Genomic DNA, 24894 nt, shown 5'->3' with positions numbered 1-24894 from the left:
TGGGAAGCGCCTGAAAGTATACTACAAACACGAACATATAAATGTAGAAATAGTCACAATACTTTAACCCTCTAACGGTTGAGCATCCGTACCCCTCATGTGAGGTATGGAAATTATCCGTAATAGCCAAAATGTCCATAACAGCAAAAAAAAAAGCCTCGAACTCCATTGGTTTCCATTCTTTTGCCTTAGTTTAATTTTTTAAATTCCATAAACCATTAACTCCCCTGTGTGTGCGATGATTCGCGTATCCTGATGTACAGGGTTGCCCATATTCGACGGACCTTTGGGGCTTTTGGGCTCATTCCAATCGACGAGGCTTATCCGCAGGCAACATTATTTGCGTCAATTGAGTTTTGTACGGGAACAAATGCAAATCAATTCGAATAATCCGTTGTAAAGTGGACCGAGCCATGCCCAACTGCTGAGAACGGCGTTTTTGGGATGTTCTTGGGGACCTCTCAACACTGGCTCGTACGTCAGCGATATTCTCGGCCGATCGCCTTGGTCGACTTTTATATGGTCTCTTGGGATCAGAAAGAGCCTTACCAGTCGAAAAATTTTGGTATAAACGCTTAATGGTGTTCTTAGAAGGCGCACTTCTCACATTTTTTAATGTCTTAAAAGCATGTTGAGTTTTCACAATTGACTTCTTCTGTTGAATGTAAATTTCAACTATTTCAGAGCGCTCGCGTGGCGTGTATTGGTTCATGGTAAAAATCTGCTTGGACTGACGCTTCAAACGCGGTATGTCATTAAGCGATGTGACATCTCTGTCAAAAGTTATGGCGTTGCCAGATGGGTCCGTCGAATATGGGCAACCCTGTACGCCATGTCTTCTGTGGCGAGCGAGCGAATATGGTAAAGGGACCATATGCAGTTCCTATTGGTCCCGCATTAAAATAGAGGGTCCCGAACGTGAAATAAAATGTTCAGCGATCTTGCCTCTCAACAGGTCTATTGTTACGCGTCATGAGTGGCATGTGCCATCGTCTTGTGGAAACAACATGCTATGGGCAAAAATTTGGATATCATCTCACGGTTCACTATGTTGAGATTCACAGTTACGTTACGATATTAGAAGAAGTAGGGTCCAATGATGCCACCAGCCCATAAACCGTAACCGAAACTGTGAATTTTTCTGGATGCGTTGGTTTCTGGCTGGTCTTAATTCTCAAATCGACAATACTGCTTATTTACGCACCCATTGATCCAAAAATGAGCCTCGTCGATGAACACAATTTTTCGTTTTTGAACTGTCTTTAGAGGCATGAAGACGTTTGACAGTGAAACTAAACATGAAACATGCGTAAGCTCTTCAAACCAGTATTCCCAAAAAGATAATAGCTAAACAATCAACATTTATTCAACAATTCATTGTAACTGTTTTATACCCTACAACACTAAGTGTTGGGGGTATTATAAGTTTGATTGTGCTAAAAATTATGTAACACCTCGAAACTTTGGTCGTCGACATAGGCAAGCATATATGGAACTTCCTATCTCCCTGGAATGGGTCGATCTAGCTATGTATGTCCGTCCGTCTGACCATGTTAATTTGTAATCACGCTACAGGTCGCAATTATGGCCCGATACTCACGAAATTGAAAGTGGAGGTGGTGTTTGGGTCAGAATATAAGCCTATTGTTTTTGCAATCGCAAAATGTTTATGAACCAAAAAGAGAAAAATTTCCTGATTTGCTGTTGCTTTAGAGGCCACAATTAAAAAACCAATCGACGCGGAATTTTGCATGGAGTTAGAGACATGAATAAATCGACTCTAAAAGAGATTCTATGAAGATCCTCAAAAGTAACTATGGGTCTCTCTCGCTTACTTCTCCATGTTGAAAGCAAATGCATAAAGACATAATACCCTTACCACTATGTGGTGTAGGGTATAAAAACCATTAAGTTCAGAATATATGGACGAATATAGAAAAACATTTCAGAAGTTACAAAGAGTTTTAATAAATAACTGAAACATATGGACAAGACCCTTTGTAAAAGACTCTTTATACAAATTTTTCCAAAGGGGTCTTCCAAAAAAAAAAAAAAAAAAAAAAAAAAAAAAATACAAAAGTTTGCCCCCTTTATTTGGTTTACTTTGGGTTGAAAGTTCCGATAAACTTGTCTTCTATTTTTAGTTCTACTTTCAGAATCTATTGGTGTTTTTCCTGAAGTATTTGGCCTTTCGGACTCGGAACTTTAAATCTTAGGCGCGCAAGTAATATCGAATGTAAAAGACAAATTTAAAACTAAACCAGTAAAGAAAGTCACAAAGGCGGGCGGGACCGATTTTATGATACCCTACACCACTTTGCTAATTTAGTAGAGCTCCGCAAAACAATTAAAAGTTTGTATGGGAGAGTTCAATCATACACGCTATGATTATAATTATAATTTAAAGTTCAAAGGACTAAAAATGCCGAAGCATTTGTATCTTTTAAATTCGGACTTGTATTGCCCATTTGGTGCAAAATTTATTTGAAATCAGATAAATATATATATGGGAGCTATATCCAAATCTGAACCGAACGCGATATAATTTGGCAAAGATATTTCTGAGCTGTATTTGATATATTTCCCTGAATATCGTTGTTTCGGAGTGCATATGACGGCTGTGGGAAACAAATACAACAAATCGGATGAACAATATATATGGGAGCTATAGCTATATCTGAACCGATCTTCACCAAATTTGGCATACTACCTTCTAGCCTCAATTCAGTCGTATGTGCCAAATTCCATCCCGTTTGGGCAAATATTAGACGTTTGGTGCACAATAAAAGGTAAATCGGACGAAGTTATATATGGGAGCTATATCCAAATCTGAACCGATCTCGATAAAATTAAGCAAAGGTATTTCTGAGCTGCATTTGATATATTTCCCCAAATATTGTTGTTACAGTGTGCATATTACGGCTGCGGACTACAAAAAAAATCGGATGAAACATATATATATATGGGAACTATAGCTATATTTGAACCGATTTCGATCAAATTTGGCATACTTATTTTCAGGCCTGATTTGGTTGTGTGTGCGAAATTCCATACTATTCGGGCTGATATTACACGTTTGGTGCACAATAAAAGCAAATCGGACGAAGATATATATGGGAGCTATATCTAATTTTTTACCGATTATCTCCAATTTCAAATGGGGTTTGTCCTTGGGCCAAACAAATGTTGTTTGAAAAATTTCATCTCAATCGGATAATAAATGCGACCTGCATTTTGTCCACAAGAATACATGGACAGATGGACGGACGGACGGACGGACGGACTGACATGCAGAAATCAACTCATCAAAAGGAACTATGGGTCTATCTCGTTTCCTTTTTGCCTGTTACAAACAAATGCACAGAGACATAATACCATGACCACCTTGTGGTGTAGGGTATAAAAACTATGTCTTGTATTTAGTTACATCTTAAACAATATATTTTCTCTATACCCGTGAAAGAAGTTCCCTAAAATTTTATATGCATAGCTCTATTATTATAGTTTATTGGCACCAGGTTAAAAACCTAAACATTGTATACAAAGTCACCGTCACGTTTCAAAATCCACAACAATCTATTTGAATTTTTTATCACCCAAACCTGTTTGTCATTTTATTAAATCATAGAAAACAACAAAAACTTCGACGTGTTCTAATAAAGTTTGTGTTCAACTTGGGGTATTGAATAGTTTCAACTCACAGTTTGTTTATTCAACATGCCAGACATACGACCGCTACTGGAGGAATTGCAAAAAATTGCAATTACAGAATTAGGAGAAGTACCAGAGAGAATTGCCGAGGATCTACATGTTCTCAAGGCATGGATACGGCAACAACCACACCTGAAGGCCTGCATGGAAGATCAATTTCTGATACAATTTCTTCGTGGCAGTAAATATAGTTTGGAAAAGGCCAAAGAAAAGCTGAGCAATTTCTATACGCTCTCTGCGAAATCACCGCATTTGCGAAGTATGGCAGATGTAGACGATCCAACATTTCGCAGGGTTCACCGAACTGGGTAAGACAAGATGTTTTATTGAATATTTTGTTGTCATAAAAAAAATATTTTACAAAAAAATAATACATCTCTGAAGAATGAAATGTGAAGATACATATTTATAAGCATTTGCAAAAAAAACAGTAACGTAGCTAATTGCTAATTTTGAGACACTATACGAAAAAAAAAACATTGTATTTCGATTTCAATTAATTGTTTACTTTGACATTACAATAATTTGTAACAATTTGAATAACTTGTTACTTAATGTTGCATGATAAAATCAAAGGTCCAGTGAGAGCGAGTTGAGAGAGCACTGAGAATTTTCCAATTACATCAGCTGATTGAAAATCAGATGTTTTGGGGTCATAGTAAAAATATTTATAAATTTCAGGAAATAATTTAAATAAGTTCCAAACCGGAAATTTTACAAATAATCGATTTTCACGATTTTAAACGAAAAACTCGTTTGATTATATTTTTATACCCTACACCACAAGGTGGTCAGGGTATTATGTCTTTGTGCATTTGTTTGTAACATGGAGAAGGAAGCGAGATAGACCCATAGTTACTTTTGAGGATCTCCATAGAATCACTTTCTGAGTTGATTTATGCATGTCAGTCGGTCTGTCCGTCCGTCCGTCTGTCCATGTATTCTTGTGAACAAAATGCAGGTCGCATTTATTACCCGATCCAGATGAAATTTTGCACAAACCATTTGTTTGGCCCAAGGACGAACCCAATTGAAACTGGAGATAATCGGTAAAAATTTAGATATAGCTCCCACATATATCTTTGTCTGATTTGCATTTTATTGTGCACCAAACGTTTAATATCAGCCCGAATAGTATGGAATTTTGCACATACAACCAAATTAGGCCTGAAAATAAGTATGCCAAATTTGATCGAAATCGGTTCAGTTATACCTATAGCTCCCATATATATTGTTCATCCGATTTGTCATATTTGTTACCCACGGCCGTAATATGAACTCTGTAACAACAACATTTGGGGAAATATAGCAAATACAGATCACAAATACATTTGCTAAATTTTATCGATATCGGTTCAGATTTGGATATAGCTCTCATATATAACTTCGTCCGCTCTACCTTTTATTGTGCACCAAACACCTAATATTTGCCCAAATGGGATGGAATTTGGCACATACGACCGATTTGAGTCTAGAAGCTAGTATGTAAAATTTGGTAAAGATCGGTTCAGATATAGCTATAGCTCCCATATATATTGATCATCCGATTTGTTATTTATGTCCTCCGCAGCCGTAATATGCACTCCATAACAACGATATTCAGGGCAATATATCAAATACAGCTCAGAAATAGCTTTGCTAAATTTTATCGAGATCGGTTCAGATTTGGATATAGCTCCCATATATATTTTTATCCAATTTTAAATTTGTTGTGCACCAAATGGCCAATACAAGTCCGGATTTAAAAGATACAAATGCTTCGGCAAATTAAGTCCTTTGAACTTTAAATTATAATTATAATCATAGCGTGTATGATTGAATTCTCCTATAAAAACTTTTAATTGTTATGCGGAGCTCTACTAAATTAGCAAAGTGGTGTAGGGTATCATAAAGTCCGCACCGCCCGACTTTAAGACTTCCTTTACTGGTTTGTCATTAAGAACATTTCAGAAAAAGAAAATAATAATAAATCTCTGAAGAATGAAATGAGCACATAAATATTTATAAGCGTTTGAAAAAAATAGTAACGTCGCTAATGGCTAATTTTAAGTCGATATAAAACAAAAACATTGTATTTGGTTTTCAATTAATTGTTTAGATTGGCAATGCAATTATTTGTAACAATTTGAATAAATTGTTACAAAATGTTGCATGATAATACCAAAAGTCCAGTGGATGAGAGAGAGAGAGAGAGTTGGGAGAGCAATTTTGCCAATTGAATTACTGAGAGTTTGCAAATTCTCATAGAGAATTTTTGGGGTCAATGTGAAAATGTTTATAAATTTCAGGAAATATTTTAAATGAGGTCGAGACCAGAAGCAATACAGTAATCGATTTTCACGGTTAAACGAATAACAAATTTGATTATACATTTTTATACCCTCCACCATACGTAGAACGGAGGGTATATTAAGTTCGTCAATCCGTTTGTAACTCATCGAAATAATAATTTTAGACCCAACAAAGTATATATATTCTTGATCAGCGTAAAATTCTAAGACGATTTAGCCATGTCCGTCCGGCCGTCTGTTGTAATCAATCAATCAAAACGAATAACGATAAAAAGCTAGAATTTTGCACAGATCAGTCTTTTGTCTGCAGACAGGTCAAGTTCGAGGGCAGCCTATATCGTTTCACGTTATCGTATAGCCCCCACATAAGGGTACCTCCCGATATTCGGTATTTTGATGATTGTAGCTAATATATTCAATGAAATTGACTCATAATCCACAAAAGGAGTTCCTTCTGAGTACTTTACCCCTTGAAAGAGTATTGTCTATATAGGTCGTATAGCCCACATACAACGGTACCTCCCTAAATTCGGTATTTTGATTATTTTAGCGAAACTATTCGCCGGAGTTGTTTCAAATTACGTATTTAGAGTTTGTAATGGGAACTACAGTCTGTGACAGAAAATTGTCTATGCAGATCTAGGTCTTCGTGTAGGCCCCATATCTCAGTACCTCCTATTCCTATTCGGTATTTTTACGATTTTAGCTACAATATTCACCGATATTGTTTGAAATTTCGTATTTCAAGTTCGTAACAGGTATAACAGCCTTTGACAGAAAATTGTCTATGCAGGTCCCGATCTTCGTATAGTCCCCATATACCGGTACCTTCCTATATTCGATATTTTAATGATTTAAAGGACGTTATTGAGCGAAATTGTTTGAAATTTCGTATTTGAAGTTCGTAATGGGAACTACGGCCTGTGACAGAAAATTATCTATGCAGGTCCACGTATTCGTCAATAAAACATTTTTAACAGAATTTTTAGCGGATTTTAATTTTTGTGAAAATTTCCAAATTCGTTCCAAATGGTGGAGGGTATTCAAAATTCGGCCCGTTCGAAATTCCTGTTTTTTACTTGTTTTCAACGCTCAGCCATATGGCTAGAGAGGGTATATATCATTTGATAACAGAAATAACGATTTTAGACCCTAGGTTTCTTTGGACCAAAGCTGTTTCAGGACATTTGGAGTCGATCTAGCGATGTCCGTCCATCTGTCTGTCTGGCTGGCTGGTGCGCACAATAACTCTCGAAGGGAGTATCCGATTTTGTCCAAACTGGGTACATCGTAATTTTATTATCAAACTTAGATCGAGTTCAGAGATGGGCAATATCGGTCCAATCCTTCTGGTACATCCCCCACAAAATGTCGAAATTTTCAAAAAAAAAAAAAAATTTTTCTGCACAGATAAGCCGATTTTTCCCCAACTTATCAAATCCTAATATTTGCGTCAGTGCTATATCAGATGCGAAAATGGACAATATCGGTCCACTCCATCAAGTACCTCCCCCAAAAAGGGTCAAAATTTGAAATAATTACAACTCTTATAAAATGTGATGTAAGAATCCGATTATCTTCAAATTTCACACATCCCAATATTTTTATTAACCCAAGGTCTGGTGTTAAGATGGACTATATCGGTCCACTCTTTTTGGTGCCTCCACCACAAAAGGTCGAAATTTTCAAAAATATATATTTTCTGCAGAGAAAGAGAAAGAATAATCCAATTTTGCCCTTAACTTTGCAAATCCTAATATTTGCATCAGTGCTAGGTCAGGTGTGAAAATGGAAAATGTCGGTCCACTTCATCAAGTACCTCCCCCACAAAGGGTCAACATTTGGAATAATTACAACTCTTATAAAATATGAAGTAAGAGTCCGATTGTCTTCAAATTACTCACATCCCAATATTTTTATTAACCCAAGGTCTGATGTGAAGATGGAATATGTTGGTTCACTCCTTCTGGTACCTCCCCCAGAAAGGGTAAAAATTTTGAATATTCACGAAGTTCATAAAACACGAAATTTATAACCAATTCTATTCAGACTTGACACATCTCAATATTTCCAAAAACACAAAACCATTCCTTCTGGTACCTCCCCCACAATGGGTCAACGTTTTGAATAACCAAAACGTTTATAAAATCCGAAATAAGCATAAGATTCTCTTTATATTCCACATATCCCATTATTTTTACTAACACAAGATCTGCTGTGAAGATGGGATATATCGGACTACTCCTTCTGGTACCTCCCCCACAATGAATATATTTTTTTAATATCCACGAAGTTCATAAAACGCGAAATTAACATCTGATTCCATTCAGGCTTAGCCCATCTCAATATTTTCCTCAACACAAGATCTGTTATAAAGATGGGAGGGATCGGACCATTTCTGCTGCTACCTTCCCCACATAGGGTTCTGGATTTTGAAAAACAAAAAGCTCAAAAAAACCGAATTGAGCATCCAACTCTCTTCAAATTCCATATATATTTCCCTCAACCAGAAACCTGAGATAAATATGAAATTTATGATTCCGCATAAAACTGGTTAAAAATGTTCGATTTTCCCGTAATTTTGTCCATAACAAAATTTTTGTCTGTATAAGATGAAGTATGAAAATAGAATACTTCGGTCGACTACATCTGGAACCCCGCTCACATTTGAACATTTTCGAAAAATTATCACATATCTCATATAAAGTGAAGGAAGTAACCAATATAGTCCAAACCTGGCACGTGGCAATATTGATAGCATATTTATTTAGGTCCGAAACGAAATGGACAATATTGGTCCATTCCTTTCGTCAAAAATTTGAATAATCATAATAGAAGAAAAAAATAATAAATAGAAGAAAACTGATACTTTTTAACTTGTTTTTTTTAAGAATCTCATGTCCATATACAAGTTTAGATTCCGATATGACATAGGTTTGAATACCAAATAATTTATTTCATTCTCAATTTCATCGAATCTTTTCAGCTGTTTAACCCTCCTACCCACACCATTGATGGAGCATGGTCCACGAATAATAGTCGAGCAAGTGACTTTTGGGCCTCACGAGTTTACCAGCGATGAAATCTCACGCTACGTCTGGACAATAGCTGAAATTGTGCTGCAGAGCGATCCCTATGCTTGCATTCAAGGTTTGGTCATTGTTATGGATTTCTCCAAGGTAACGCTTCAACATTTGCATCTGCTCTCGCCGAAAATGCTACTGGAGGTGATGATGTATAGCGAAAAAGCATTACCGCTACGCATCAAAAGGGTATTGGTTTTAAATTGTCCATCCTTCGTACAGACCTTGCTCAATTTCGCGCTGTCATGCTGTTCGGAAAAGTTTCAGAAACGAGTAAGTACTTCTGATAGACAATGAGAGAAGAAAATAATTTTCGACTTCTTTTGATTTTTGTTTTAGATCCATGTCTCCGATGGCAAGAATATTGAAAAATTCGCTGATGTTTTTCCCAAAAAATATCTTCCGCGAGATTTTGGCGGAGAAAACTCCTCAGTGGCAGATGTATGCAGGGAATTTGAAAAAGTTATCGATGCATTTCGGGATTATTTTAAGCGTAATTCAGAGTGTGGAATTGATGAAATATTGCGTTTGGAAGAAAATAATTTTAACAAAAATACAGAATTCGGCGCAGGAGGATCATTTCGAAAAATAAATGTTGATTAATTTTATGGAATACGATTTTAATTTTTGATTAATAAGAGGATATTAGTAAAACCATTGCACAATGGACTGACATCCAATTTTTTCTGTTCAAAACTATTTCAAAAGTTTTTCATAATAAAAATTGCCCGCCACCAATCCTACATCCTAGAAACTAACAGTGAATTAAATATCAAATTTCGGAATTTCAGCTCTATCCCTTTACCCAATACTAAATTTAGTACCATTTAGTACTTTTCGTTCAAGTACTATACACAATTCTGAAACTACCTCCACATGTCCAGGCTACACATGAGCAGCGAACCTTGTGACTACTTTCAGATTTCAAGCACTATTCGTTCACCCAATACAAAATTGCACCGAATATAGTACTATTTAGTATTTTTCTTGCACTTGTAGCACACATTCCCAAAACTACCTCCATATGTCAATCCCAGATACCAACAGGTTATTAATATCAAATTTCAGGATTTCAGGACCATTAAGTAGGCATATCCAAAACCAGCTCAAAGAATCTTAAACCGATATATTAAAACAAGAAAAAAAGCCTGTGAGTTCGGCTGGGTCGAACTTTGAATACCCTCCACCATTTGGATCGAAACAAAAAATTCGTTAAAAATTCTGTTAAAATCTTAAAACTATCGAATGTAGCTGTCTATACGACGGCATGGACCTGCGTGGGTAACATTTGTCATAAGCCATTACAATATTCAAATGCGAAACTTAAACAAGTAAGCAAAGGCTACAGTCGAGCGGGGCCGACCGTTGAATACCCTACAACACTATAATAAACGATACAGTTTACATAGGCGAGATACTCGAAAGAATTCCACAAGATATTGTGACAAATAATAAGAGAAAACCATAAGGTTTCGTTCTCTAATTTTCGTATAATAGCAATTTAAAATAATTTGCTCATTTCCAATTTATTGGTAGATGTTGCACGTAAATGGTCTTCCTAGATCTCGAACCAATATTTCCCAAACACCCATAATCTCTTAGAAGTGGCAAAAGATTGACATTTATTATTGGTTTTTGACTGAAACGCATCTATATGAGATACAGCCATTCAACTAAATCAGCGTTAACGAAGAAGTCACTGTAATGGACATTTTCGTATTTTGTCTACAAAAGTTGGCAAACTATTTCACACATTGAATATTTTTGGATGGCCATCCAAAACTGCTTGGCTTTTGCAATGTCCAGTAACCCCCATTCAAATGTGCGTGAGGATCGGGCGATAATTACGACCTGTTGACAAATTTTGCAGTTTTTTGGTCCATTTCAACCCCTAAATATATGACGATCATCTCCAAAAAGAGTAGGCTTCTATTCTGACCCTCATCTTATCCCCATGCAAAATTTCGTAAGGATTGGGCCATAAATGCGATCTGTATATGATATTCTGATGTCAAAACTACTTAGTTTTGTTAGCTGTAGAAATATTACCAAATGTTTAATTCAAAAAGAAAATATGCCAAAAATATGACAAAATTGAAAAAATATGAGAAAATTTACAAAATCAATATTTTCATCTTTAGAGAGATATTTTTATGCGATTTTTTAGGCGTTTTTTCTTTTCTGCAAAGAGGCCATTCTGAATTAATGAGAACTGTGGAAATCAGTTCAGCCGTTCTCGACATAAAAGAAATCTTTCAAGCATATCTTCTTTGATAGACATATATGTCGCACATATTTTGCTATATATCCGATTTGTTGGATGTTAACATCAATGTAAAGATCAGAAGTAACCCTGTCATGGCTTTGTGATTTCGCCGGGATTTAAAATATTCGCGGTTTAATGAAAAATTTCGAACTTTTTCAATACAAAAGATATGGTATATTTTACGCGCTAAATATAATCCGATGACCACTCAAATTGGTAAGCTTCTTCCCCGCCCTAAACTCTAGCTACATGCGAAATTCCGCGTCGATTGGTCTATAATTGCGACCTGTATAGCTACTGCAAAATCCGACATTTTTTCAGTATTTGGTCCATTTTAACCCCTAAACATTTGGCGATCATCTCCAAAAGAAATAGGGTTCTATTCTGACATTAACCCCACCTACATTTTAAGTTTCGTAAGGATCGGGCCATAATTGCGACCTGTAGAGTGATTACAAATTAACATGGACAGACGGACAGACGGACGGACATACATAGCTAGATCGACTCAGCTCGGCGAGCTAGGAAGATCCATATATACTTTCCTATATGGGAAACCAATATTTCGAGGTGTTACATAAATTCTGGCCCAATCAAACTTATAATACCCCCAACACATAGTGTTGTAGGGTATAAAAAGTCGGCAATAATGTAGATAAAATTATCAAAATACCGAATATCGGGAGGTACCGTTATATGGAGGCTATACGAAACCGTGGACCTGCACAGGCAATTTTCTCTCATAGGCTGTAGTATCCATTACGAACTCTAAATATGAAATATGAAAAAAAAAATTCCGGTGAATAATATCACTAAAATCATCAAAATACCGAATATCAGGAGGTACCGTTATATGGGGGCTATACGAAAACGTGGACGTGGTCTTAGGCTGTAGTATCCATTACGAACTTCAAATACTAAACCTAACAATTCCGGTGAATAATGTGGCTAAAATCTTCAAAATAGCGAATATCCGGAGGTACCGTTATATGGGGCCATACGAAGACGTTAACATGCACAGACTGTTTTCTGTATTAGGCTGTAGTATCCATTTCGAACTTCAAATACCAAATTTTAAACAATTCCGATGAATATTGTCGCTAAAATAATCTAAATAACGAATATCGGGATGTACCGTTATATGGGGACTATACGAAGACGGGGATCTGCACAGACAATTTTCTGTCTAAGGTTGTACTATCCATTACGAACTTCAACTAGCAAATTTGAAATATTTCCGGGTTATTATGTCCCTTAAATCGCCATAATACCGAATAAAGGGGAGCTACCATTATATGGGGGCTGTACCAAAACGTGGACCTACATGACCCATTTTCAATACCAAAAGTCCTGCAGACATAATACACAGTTGAGTAAAATTTTATCAACCGACTTCATTTCGTTTGGAAGCTGGAGTGATTTCCACAGACGGATAGACGAGCAGACGGACGGACATCGCTAAATCGACGTAGAATTATATGCTCATGAAGAATATATATTCCTTGTGGGATCTAAAATGTATATTTTGAGGTGTTACAAACGGAATGACAAACTTAATTTAACCTCCATACTACGGTGAAGGGTATAAAAGTATAATAATAAAGTATAATCATAACAGAATCCAATATATATTTTAGTAATCGAACATTGACTGAGGGTATACATCTGTCGGAAAGCCCCACTGCTTTGTGTGAAATATGAAGCCCCACTGTTTTCCGACAGATGTACACCCTCAGTCAATGTTCGATTACTTAAATATATTTTGAATTCTGTTATGATTATTCAAATTATTGACCCTATATGGAGTAGGTTCCAAAGGAATGGGCCAATATTGCCCAATTCGTATCGGACCTAAATGAATATGATATAAATATTGCGACGTGCCAGGTATAGACTATATTGGATACTCCCTTCACTTTATATGAGATATTTGATAATTTTTAGAAAACGTTCAGATGTGCGTGAGTTATCAGATATATTCGTCCTAAGTATTCCATTTTCAAACTTCATCTAATACAGATAAAAATATTGGTGTAGACAAAATTACAAGAAAATCGAACATTTATATCCAATTTTATGCGAAATCATAAATTCCATATTCATCTCAGGATTCTGGTTGTGAGAAATATTTAGATATAGAAAATTGTAATAAATCGCTACTTTTCGCAAGTTATGACAGACAAAAGTATTGAAAATTGTGCCCCTTTTTGGGTGAGGTATCGGAAGGGGTTCGCAGATATATACTCCTCGCAACTGTGCTTGTGTTAGCAAAAATGTTTGTATGTGTGAAATTTGAAAAGAGTTGGATGCTTATTTCGGTTTCTTTGAGCGGTTTGTTTCTCAAAATATTGAGCCCTATGTACCAGAAGAAATGATCCGATCTCTACCATCTTTATAACAGATCTTGTTCTGATGGAAATATTTATATTGTAACAAGTCTGAATGGAATCGGATCTTAATTTCCCGTTTTATGAGCTTCATGGATATTTAAAATGTTGACCCTTTGTGGGGGAGCTTCTGGAAGGAGTGGACATATGCATATCAGCTTCACATAAGATCTAGTGTAAGTAGAAATAATGGGATTTGTGAAATATAAAGAAAATCGGATGCTATTTTCGGATTTTATAATTGTTTAGTTCATTCAAAACTTTGATCATTTGTGGGGGAGGTACCAGAAGGAATAGTCCGATCTCTACCCTCTTTATAACAGACCCTGTGTTGATGGAAATATTGAGATGTGCCAAGTTTGAATGGAATCGGATATTCAAAATTTTGACCTTTTGTGGGGGAGGTACCACAAGGAGTGGACCGATATATTCCATCTTAACACCAGACCTTGGGTCAATAAAAATATTGTGATGTGTGTTATTTGAAGACAATCGGCCTCTCACATTACATTTTATAAGTGTTATAATTATTCAAAATTTTGACTCTTTGTGAGTGAGGTACTTGATGGAGTGGACCAGTTTCTCGCCTGACGTAGCATTAACACAAATATTAAAACTTGCAAAGTTGGACCAAAATCGGATAATCCTTTCTCCTTCTGTGCAATAAAATATTTTCTTTGAAAACTTCAACATTTTGTGGGGAGGAACCAGAAGAAGTAGACCGATGTCGCCCATCTTCGAACTCCATCTAAGTTTGACAATAATATTACGATGTACCAAGTTTGGACCAAATCGGATACTCCCTTCGAGAGTTATCGTTCGCACTAGCCAGCCAGACAGCCTGGGGACGAGCGGACTGACGGACGTCGCTAGATCAACTCCAAATGTCCTGAAACGGATTTGGTCCAAAAAGACCTAGGGTCTACAATCGTTATTTCGATAAGGAACGTTTTGGCTGTTTCAAATGATATGTAGACACATGGATAAAGGGCTAAGTACATAAAAAGCTTGAAGTCATGGCTAGGCATATTTTGTGACATTTCACAAAGGAACTACAGAGCCGCACTAAAATCCAGCCGTCGTTTTCCATTATAATTTGACATTAATATGCCTAGCCATGACTTCAAGCTTCTTATGTACTTAGACCTTAAGGGCATGGTACAACAAGATGGTAAACAGCTTCGTAAAACTACAAAAATACAGCCCTGTGGTTAAGCCATAACCATAGGTGTGTCTGGTTACTTTTCCAGCAGGAATTGTTCAGTAACTTCTTTCTGAGAGAGTAAGGTAGTTTTATTCTCTTTTGCAAGGAAAATGCGAAAAGTAAACAGACGGTATTCCTGCAGAAACTTGCAACTAATCAGCTGATCAAACCAATTAGTCCCCCATAAGGAGAATTAAAACAAAGGAAGCAATACTAATTTTACAAGTTTTTTAAATAAAAATGTTGGAAATAGTCTTTTATTTTCTTATTACATATTAACATTTACGTTTTTCACATTTTGTAAAGTTGTTCTCCAAAAACTATTAGTCTTGCTAATTCCAAACAAATATTTTCAAATTGAAAGCACAAAAAGAAATAAACAAACAGTAGAAAACATCTGATTGAATGTCGATGAATGAGAAGAAGAAGAGTTGCAAGAGATTGCAAGAAAAAATTTGTCCAGCAAGAATTTTCAAACTCTCACTGAAAGAACTGTCAAAATTTCTCTCTCCAACCGCTCTCTTTTGCAGAACTTTCGGGTTAACAGACGCATAGACAAATGAAAATATAGACAACGAAATGCTCTCACAGTTTATCTTCGAAAAAAATCGAATCAGCAGATGTCGTTCATATCGTTTCAGGGGTTTGAGTGGGAATATTGAAGTCACTCAATTCTAAAACGTTAAAAATAACAAAAACTGTAGGATATTTGCCAGTTGAAAATTATTTCATAATAAAAGAAATGTGAAAAGAACGTGATGACATCGAAAAATATAGGAATATTCCAGTGAAATTCTTGAAAAACGATAAAATGTGTTTTCAAAGTCGAGTGGCTTGAACGCGTAAATCAGCATGTTGACTATGCAAAACATGATGAGAGCCATCTGGAAAAAAAGACAAAACTAACTTTTCGTTGTCTATATTTTCATTTGTCTATGACAGACGACTTCCAGTAACAATTTGTAACAATTGTTACAAATTTTAGGGTAACCAGACACACCTCATATGTCAGACACATTCAAAATTATTGTCAAAGACATAGAAGTGTAAAGATGGGACAAGACAGAGTCAAGATAGGGCAACCCTGTGAAAATACCTCTGTTGTTATGATATCGTAACAACATAGTAAGCAAAGTTAGGCGATTTAAACAGCTTAGGCAATATGCAATTAACTGGGAAAGTCTATGGAATAGAATTTTGTAGCCACATTTTTGGATTTTTCAAACTCTTATTTCTCATTCGTGTTTGTAATTGTGTTTTTTATATTAACATTCCTCTGTCATGAGCCGTATTGTAGACACAAACCATTTGCTCAAAATGCATTTGGTCTAGTCTTTACCATTTTAGGTCTTTGTTATTGTTTTCATATTTTTCCTCATTTTTAAAATGAGTTAAATAGCGCGAAAAATGAACAAAATGTCTGGATTTTTTCTCTCAAAATATGATTCTAATCTTTCAATTTCTTTCAATTTCATGGCTATATTTCCATTGTTTTGTGTGTGTACACTTCCGAACATATGAATTCGTATATATTACTTCATCTTGAAGTCGCTATGACATATTTCATATTTATATTTGCACTAAGAATTTTTGTTGCCTGCTGTATACCTCTCTCCATAGGCCACAAAGTAAATATTCTCTAAATGCTTTGTTGTGAGATGCATTTTCCTTTTGCCTTATGTTTCAATGGAAATTATTGCATTTTTTGGGGGAACTCACTTGATTAAAACCAAGATAGAACACCACTGCCTTTACCAGCGTTCCACTTCCATTTATAAATGTTGTTGTTGGTGTCACACACTTTATGTTAATTTTCGTGTTGGCTTGTGCCAAAGACAAGTTCACTGGGTCACGTGCTGCCGAAAGAGGGCAGATGGATGACCAAAGCACGAAAAATAAAAGCATCGTCCACATCTTTATTCACGCAAGTAAATTCTTATCGCATGTTAAACATGATTATGTTTATGTACAACAAATTATTCCTTTTTTGAAAATATGTAGTGCAACAATGTCTGTAAAAGTGTTTGGGACATTTTCGTTGCATGTTTTTATATTTAGGACTTTTAGAATGTGTGATCACATATCTGGGTTTATAAAGAGGTCATGCAACTGCCAATATTGTTATCAGAATGGAATGGGATCCAATTTACCTAATGGGAAACTACCTAAATACCTAAATCATACAGCCCCAATTTTCAATTTCAGAACTTATGTTCTATCGGTTCACCACAATTCCAATTTGTAACAAATTTAGTACACATAATTACAAATTTAGGGAACTACTCCACATCAGACCTTAATCAGACCATGGTAAATGATATAAGATAGTTAAGAAATTTCATAAAGGCAACTGAATTTCAAAAATAACAGACTGTAAACTGCCCGCCTTCTTCAAAAACCACTTAGTCTAGAGCGCTCAACAGGCCTGTACTGGCTTAAGTGTATGCCAACAGGGCATGCAGCGAATTGATTCGCCCTTCTTTTCAACCTAACCTAACCTAATTACAAATTTCCATAACTACCTGCATCACACAATCCAATAGAAATCTCATTTCCAAATTTCAGGATTCCAACTTCATTGATTCTCCCAAAATTTAAATTCTACCAAATTTAGTACCATTTAGTACACATAAGTACGAATTTTCAAAACTACCTTCATACCGCAGTCTTACAATGCAATGGTATTCTTATTTCTAAATATCAGAATTCCAGCTCTATCGGTTCACCCAAATCGAAATTGTACCAAATTTAGTAACGTTTAGCACTTTCTGTATAGTACATGAGTACACATTTCGAAAACTACCACCTTACATCGACTCAGCTCCTCAACCTTGATTCCCATTCCAAATTTCAAGTTTTTAGCTCTAACCGTTTACATTGTGCGAAATGGTACCAAATGTAATACATATTGGCATTTTTTGTACACTTATAGCGCGAATTTCCAAAAACCCTTTGGTACACTTATCATACGCTCTATCAGTGACCCTAATACCAAATTTAAGTGTTGTAGGTCTACTGCTTCTACAAATACTAAGGGTACCATTATTAGCTTTTAGTGCTTTTCGTACAAATTTCCAAAAACGCAGCCTTATCTTTCCCAATATTTATATTAACCCAAGGTCTGGCGTTATGATGGACAATATCAGTCCCCACCTTTTGGTACCTCCCCCACAAAAGGTCGAAATTTTCAAAAAAAATTTTTTTTTTTTTGCACAGAAAGAGAAAGGATAATCCGATTTTGCTCCAATTTTGCATATCCTAATATTTGCGTCAGTGCTGGTAAGGTGTGAAAATGGACAATATCGGCCCACGCCATCAAGTACACAATTAATTTGAAATCGGATAAAAATATATATGGGAGCTATATCCAAATCGGAACCGATCTCGATAAAATTTGGCAAAGATATTTCTGAGCTGTATTTGATATATTTCCCTGAATATCGTTGTTACGGAGTGCAAAATACGGCTGTAGGTATCCAATATAACAAATCGGATGAACAGTATATATGGGAGCTATCGCTATATCTGAACCGATCTTTACCAAATTTGACATACTAGCTTCTAGACTCAATTCGATCGTAAGTACCAAATTCCATCCCATTTGGACAAATATTAGACGTTTGATGCACAATAAAAGGTAAATCAAACGAAGTTATATATGGGAGTATATCCTGATCTCGATAAAATTTAGCAAATGTATTTCTGAGTTGTATTTGATATATTTCCCCAAATATTGTTGTTGCAGAGTGCATATTACGGCTGCGGAGGATAAAAATAACAAATCGGATGAACAATATATATGGGAGCTATAGCTATATCTTAACCGATCTTTACCAAATTTGACATACTAGCTTCTAGACTCAATTCGATCGTACGTGTCAAATTCCATCCCATTTGAACAAATATTAGATGTTTGGTGCACAATAAAAGGTAAATCGGACGAAGTTTTATATGGGAGCTATATCTAAATCTGAACCGATCTCGATAAAATTTAGCAAATGTATTTCTGAGCTGTATTTGATATATTTCCCCAAATATTGTTGTTACAGAGTGCATATTACGGCTGCGGAGGACAATAATAACAAATCGGATGAACAGTATATATGTGAGCTATAGCTATATCTGAACCGATTTCGATGAAATTTGGCATACTTATTTTCAGACATAATTTAGTTGTATGTGCAAAATTTCATACTATTCATGCTGATATTACACGCTTGGTGCACAATAAAAGGCAAATCAGACGAAGATATATATGGGAGTTATATGTAAATTTTCACCGATTATCTCCAATTTCAACAGGGCCAAACAAATGTAATTTGGAAAATTTCATCTCAATCCGATAATATATCCGACCTGCATTTTGTTCACAAGAATACATGGACAGACGGACGGACAGACGGACTGACATGCATAAATCAACTCAGAAAGTGATTCTATGGAGATCCTCAAAAGTATCTATGGGTCTATCTCGCTTCCTTCTCCATGTTACAAACAAATGCACAAAGAAATAATACCCTTACCACTATGTGGTGTAGGGTATAAAAAGATGAAATTTGAAAATGGAAATTCCATCCTAGTCACAATACAAATTGTTCTGCCAAATTTTGGAGGTCTACGTCAAATAATATGGGCTGTATCATGATTTAAACAGACAGATGGACATCCTTAAATCGACTTAGAATTTTATGCTGAATAAATATACTTTATGAGGTCTACGATGAATATTTGGGGATTTTATAAACGGAATGACAAAAATAAGTTCCAAGGTGGAGGGTATAAAAATTGCGAGACATTTGTCTTCCCTTTTTTTTTGGTTTTTTCGGTTAATACTTGTTGACTGAAAAATGTGCTGATAGATAATCATTGTGCAAGTTACGTGAAATTAAATTTCTATTTCGATTCTTTGAGACACATTATAGCATGTATATCCTAAAAATATGATATGATTAAATACCTGATGTAAGTATTATAACGCATTAATTAATATATTTTCGTAGGGTAATACCTTTTCCAAAAGCCCAAAAGAATATCTCTATTATGAGCAGCGCCTCTACACATTTTGCCCATAAACTATTTTAAAATAATTCATATTTTTAAGTTTTATGGCGTTAAAATTATCTTCTTATTTCATTATTCATTCTTATAAGAATATCATATTTCCGAACCCTGTTATATGACTTATAAATGCCACTCTGTTATGAATTCTTGCTAACGTTTAACTCACCACCCAAGCAATTGGAATACAACACAAACGAATGCTCGAGGAACAAATGGCAAACGGAACAAAACAAAGCAATGAAACGAGAGAACGCAAAACACCTCCATAATTTGTAGTTGCTCTTCCATTAAAATGGAATGGATTTAGTTGATAATAATGAATGAATTGATAATAATTGTATTGATAATAATGACGGTATATTAATCAAAGATAAGTTTGGATTTATATTGTCATTATTTATTTTGATAATAATGAATATTGATTAACTATTTGAATGATCAAATAGTTAACAAACATGGAAGTAAAAATGTATGCCTATTATTTTAATCAATACCAAGAGTTTGTTTATTAAAAAAATTGAACAATGTTGCAATTTGTTTTGTTGTTGGAAAATAGTTCGACTTAATCTTTGAAATCACGAGGGTATTTATTATTGAAGAAAATATAATATGGTAAACTTACCAGGAGGAAAAAAGACAGGGAATACCATGGTTTCGAAAAGAGAGCCACCAAGCTTTATTAGGAATGGTTGTATTTTTATTAACTTTATTGTTAGAAATGTTCTTTACAGGGTGAGATTAAAAAACTGTAACCAACTTCAGACTGCTGTCATTTCCAAGCCACTCGTCCGACAGCTGTTAAAATTATTCTAGTGACAGCTTATTATATTGTTTACAAGCGGACAAAAGCAATTTAGTGAGGATTTTCAGAACAAAAAAATGTTATTCCTGATGGAATTCAAGCGTGATAGTGTGATTTCTTTCTGTTTGGCTGGAAACCATAAGTGGCCATCGTTAAAGCACTCCAGCATTTAAATGTGAGTAAATCTTTTGTGTCTCGTGCCATCGCTCGTTACCATGATACTTGTAGCGTAGCCCGACGTCAAGGAAGTGGACAGAATTAAACAGCAACATCAGCAGAAATGGTTCGAGAACTAAAGAAGCGACTTGATCGATACCTGCGTTGCAGTGGCCGAAAAGTGGCTCGTGAGCTGAACATATCGGAATATTCCATTTGGCAAATGTTGAAAAATGAGCTTGGGCTAAAGCCATTGAAATTCCAAAAAGTGCAAGAACTTACACCGCAACAGAAAGAAAATAGACTCAAAAGAGCTAAAGAGTTGCTTCGCTTGGCCGAAAGTGGTGAACTGCCGAATTTGGTTTTCTCCTTTGAGAAAACATTCGTTGTCCAGCAGTTTGTAAACAAACAACATGATCGTGTTTACTTGCCAGAGAGATCAGCTGAAACTGTGCACCTTCGCTTGGCCACCAGAACTCAAGCGCCGGCCATGGTGATGGTGTGGACCGCCATAAAAGCCGATGGTCGCTCTCCGCTCGTATTAATCGACCGTGGCATTTGAATAAATGCCGAATATTATCGCGAAAATATTCTGGAGGGTTTATTAAAGCCTTGGTCTTGCAAACCTTTTGGCCGCAGATCTGAGACATTTCAACAGGACTCAGCACCATCGCACTCAGCACGCGCCAACCAAGAATGGTTACAAAATGAGGTTCCTCTCTTCATTTCCAGCGCACAATGGCCACCAAAATCTCCGGATACCAATCCGTTGGACTCTTGTGTCTTGAGTATTTTGAAAAGCAAGGCACTAAAAAATACCAAAGTGCCGATCACCTCAAGTAAGCGCTACGCCGAGAATGGACAAAAATACCGCAGAGCAATATTCGGGCAGCGTGTGACGATTTCATTGGCCGTTTGAGGGCTATAATTCGTGCTAAAGGTGACCAATTCGTACAAATCTAAACTTATTATAAAATTTAATGATATTTCCGATATTTTTATACCCTCCACCATAGCATGGGGGGTATGTTAAGTTTGTCATTCCGTTTGTAATATCTCGAAATATACATTTTATATCCCACAAAGCATATATATTCTTGATCAGCAAAAAATTCTATGTCGAATTAGCGATTTTTCGTCCGTGGAAATCACTCTTGCTTCCGAACGAATTGAAGTAGGTTGATAAAATTTTACTCAAATATATGTTATGTTTGCAGGACTTTTGGTATTGAAAATGGACCATGTAGGTCCACGTCTTCGTATAGCCCTCATATAACGGTTCCTCCCGATATTCGGTATTTTGATGATTTTAGCAACATTATTAACCGGAATTGTTTCAAATTTAATATTTGAAGTTCGTAATGGATACTACAGTCTATGACAGATCATTGTCTGTGCCGGTCCACGTCTTCGTATAGCCCCCATATAACAGTACCTCCCAATATTCGCTATTTTGATGATTTTAGCGTCATTATTCACCGGAATTGTTTTAACTTACGTATTTAGAGTTCGTAATGGAAACTACAGTCTGTGACAGAAAATTGTCTTTGCAGATCCAGGTCTTCGTTTAGGCCCCATATATCAGTACATCCCTATATTCGGTATTTTGACGATTTTAGGTACAATTCCCACCGAAATTGTTTGAGATGTCGTATTTGAAGTTCGTAACGGATGCTACAGCCTGTGACAGAAAATTGTCTTTACAGATCCAGGTCTTCGAATAGGCCCCATATATCAGTACCTCCCTATATTCGGTATTTTGATTTTTTGATTTTAGGAACAATACCCACCGAAATTATTTGAGATGTCGTATTTAAATTCGTAATGGATGCTACAGCCTGTGACAGAAAATTGTCTATGCTGGTCCAGGTCTTCGCACAGCTCCGATATAACGGTACCTCCCTATATACGATATGTTGATGATTTTTGCTACATTATTTACCGTTTATTTCAAGTTTCGAGTTTGAATATTGTAATGGATTATGAAAAACAATGCCTATGTAGGTCCACGTCGCATAGACCCCAAAATAACGGCTATATTCGGTATTTTTAAAATTTTAACAGATTTTTTTAAGAATTTTAATTGTTTGAAAATTTCCAATTTCGTTCCAAATGGTGGAGGGTATTTAAAGTTCGACCCGGCCGAACTTACTGCTTTTTTAACTTGTAATGATTTTTAACAGCATTTTTGAGTGTATTTTTTAAATTTTTAAATTCCAAATGGCGGAAGGTATTCAAAGTTCGGCCCGCCGAACTTAATACTTGTTCACTTGTTTTTTTTATTAATTTGATTCTAAAAGATGAGTGATTCCACCAGTTTTGCAATATTTTTTTGGATTCATGTTCTATGAAAACATCAATTGAAAAATATTTCCTTTTCATTTCTTTCCTTTAGAAATATTTTCATATCAAATTTTCATAGAACAAGAATCGAGCCTTTGAAATAGACCAAATATTTGACAATATTAATGTTTCAAAATAACTATTTGCAAAAAATAATAATGAAATATCGAGCAATATATAATTTTTACTTTTCTTTACATTATCTCTTTTTCTATTTTTCTCAGCTCTGATTTAAATATACAGAACATTTGAATCCATCTTTTTCTCTCTCTCTCCCATTCCCTGATTTATTATTTGTGGTTACATTTTCTGTTACATTGTAAAAATTACCGGCATAAACACCTTTAATTGTTCCCCCCATAATAAAATCTATAATAAATATCCCTCTGTAATGTATGTAACTCTCTGGTTGCCTTCGCTCTTTTTCTCTCTTTCATTGGCCTCACATTACAACGGGGCCTGCCTCATTTGTTGTGATTTGTTTCCTTCTTTTTATTACGTTTTGTAAAGGTGGCACAATCAAAAACAGAGTACCTGTTAATTGCATGTGAGGGTAATTTATTGTTATGTACTCATTGGCCGAGAGAGAGATGCCGTGTTGTGAGAGTGATTGAGAGCATGTGTTCGTATGCGCGTGCTTTGTATTAAATACAAATGGAATTGAAACATGTTGGGGTAAAATTTCCCTTTGTGTGAAGGAGAGCTGAGAGTGCCATGGGACAGAGAGAGAACCAGCCAGCCACTGTAAGTGGGGAGCAAATTTCCCCGTTGTGTTGGAGTTTTGCACAAGTAACAAAATCAGTTGAGTTTTTGATGCCGTTGCGGACGGAGCGTTTAAATCGATTGAAATATAACGGTTAGCATTGAATGCTTAATAAGGTGTTACTTATGTGTGTGGTGTTTATCACAAGTGAATGAAATTAAATTTTGTATACTTTTGAAGGAGAAAAATGTATTAAAATTTATGAGAGAAAATTAAGAAATTAAATAAAAATTGATTTTTGAAAAAATATTCGTGAAATAAAAGTATGTTTCCAATAATGATTTTAGAGGAGAATTATTGATTTTTTCCCCTGCTCTGGTTTAGTGAGAAAATTTTAGATATTTATGGCAAAAATGTTCTGCCTTTAAGGAAAAAGTTGTGTTATTCTTATTTTCTGTTTGTTGTCCAGCCAGCCTAAAAGAAAGGAGTGAAAAAATAATAAAAAACGACAAATAAAAAGAAAACAAATCTTTTGGTGAAAAAGTGCAAAAACCGGTTACAAACAACTCACAGCAGCCGTAGCAGCAGCATCAGCAGAAAAAAATTAACAAGTCTCGGATTTCAAACAGCAAAGAGTGTGGGGAGTTGTTGGCTGGCTGTCTTCTGCTCTTCCACCTCCTCGACCATTGGAGGGGATCTACGGCGACAGTCAACAGCATCAGAAACGGCAGCGGCAGCAGCACAGATTCCAATCAACATTCAATATACTCTGTGTACTCTGAATGTTGGATACCGGACAATAAAAAAACAACAACACAAATTGTTGTTCTTGTTGTTGTCTTTGGTGTGTTTGTGTGTCTGTCTGTCTGGTTGTCTTTCTGTGTGTG

The 24894-nt window shown here is 35.7% G+C and overlaps 1 protein-coding gene and 1 long non-coding RNA gene across 2 annotated transcripts in view; both read left to right on the top strand.

The window, feature by feature from the left end:
- The first annotated feature begins 3693 nt into the window (after positions 1–3693).
- On the top strand, positions 3694–10011 carry LOC131806393 (retinol-binding protein pinta-like). Its single transcript, XM_059130451.1, has 3 exons — positions 3694–4019; positions 8989–9358; positions 9425–10011. Exons 1-3 carry the CDS (start codon positions 3718–3720, stop codon positions 9686–9688), a joined length of 936 nt encoding a protein of 311 aa, XP_058986434.1. The 5' UTR covers positions 3694–3717; the 3' UTR covers positions 9689–10011.
- Positions 10012–24092: 14081 nt separating this feature from the next.
- LOC131806399 (uncharacterized) overlaps positions 24093–24894 on the top strand; it is a 36390-nt gene continuing 35588 nt past the window's right edge. The window contains exon 1 of the long non-coding RNA XR_009344026.1: positions 24093–24214. This is a non-coding gene — a long non-coding RNA (uncharacterized LOC131806399). The remainder of the gene's footprint in view (positions 24215–24894) is intronic.

The sequence above is a fragment of the Musca domestica genome, unplaced genomic scaffold, assembly GCF_030504385.1.
Source record: "Musca domestica strain aabys unplaced genomic scaffold, Musca_domestica.polishedcontigs.V.1.1 75, whole genome shotgun sequence".
Taxonomy (NCBI): domain Eukaryota; kingdom Metazoa; phylum Arthropoda; class Insecta; order Diptera; family Muscidae; genus Musca; species Musca domestica.
The sequence above is the reverse complement of the archived record's forward strand: the minus strand, read 5'-3'. Positions and strand labels throughout refer to the sequence as shown.

Coding starts and splice junctions, on each gene's coding strand:
- LOC131806393 (XM_059130451.1), top strand. CDS start 3,718: ATGCCAGACATACGACCGCTACTGGAGGAATTGCAAAAAATTGCAATT. Junction 4,020..8,988: donor CGCAGGGTTCACCGAACTGG/GTAAGACAAGAT, acceptor GAATCTTTTCAG/CTGTTTAACCCTCCTACCCA. Junction 9,359..9,424: donor CGGAAAAGTTTCAGAAACGA/GTAAGTACTTCT, acceptor TTTTTGTTTTAG/ATCCATGTCTCCGATGGCAA.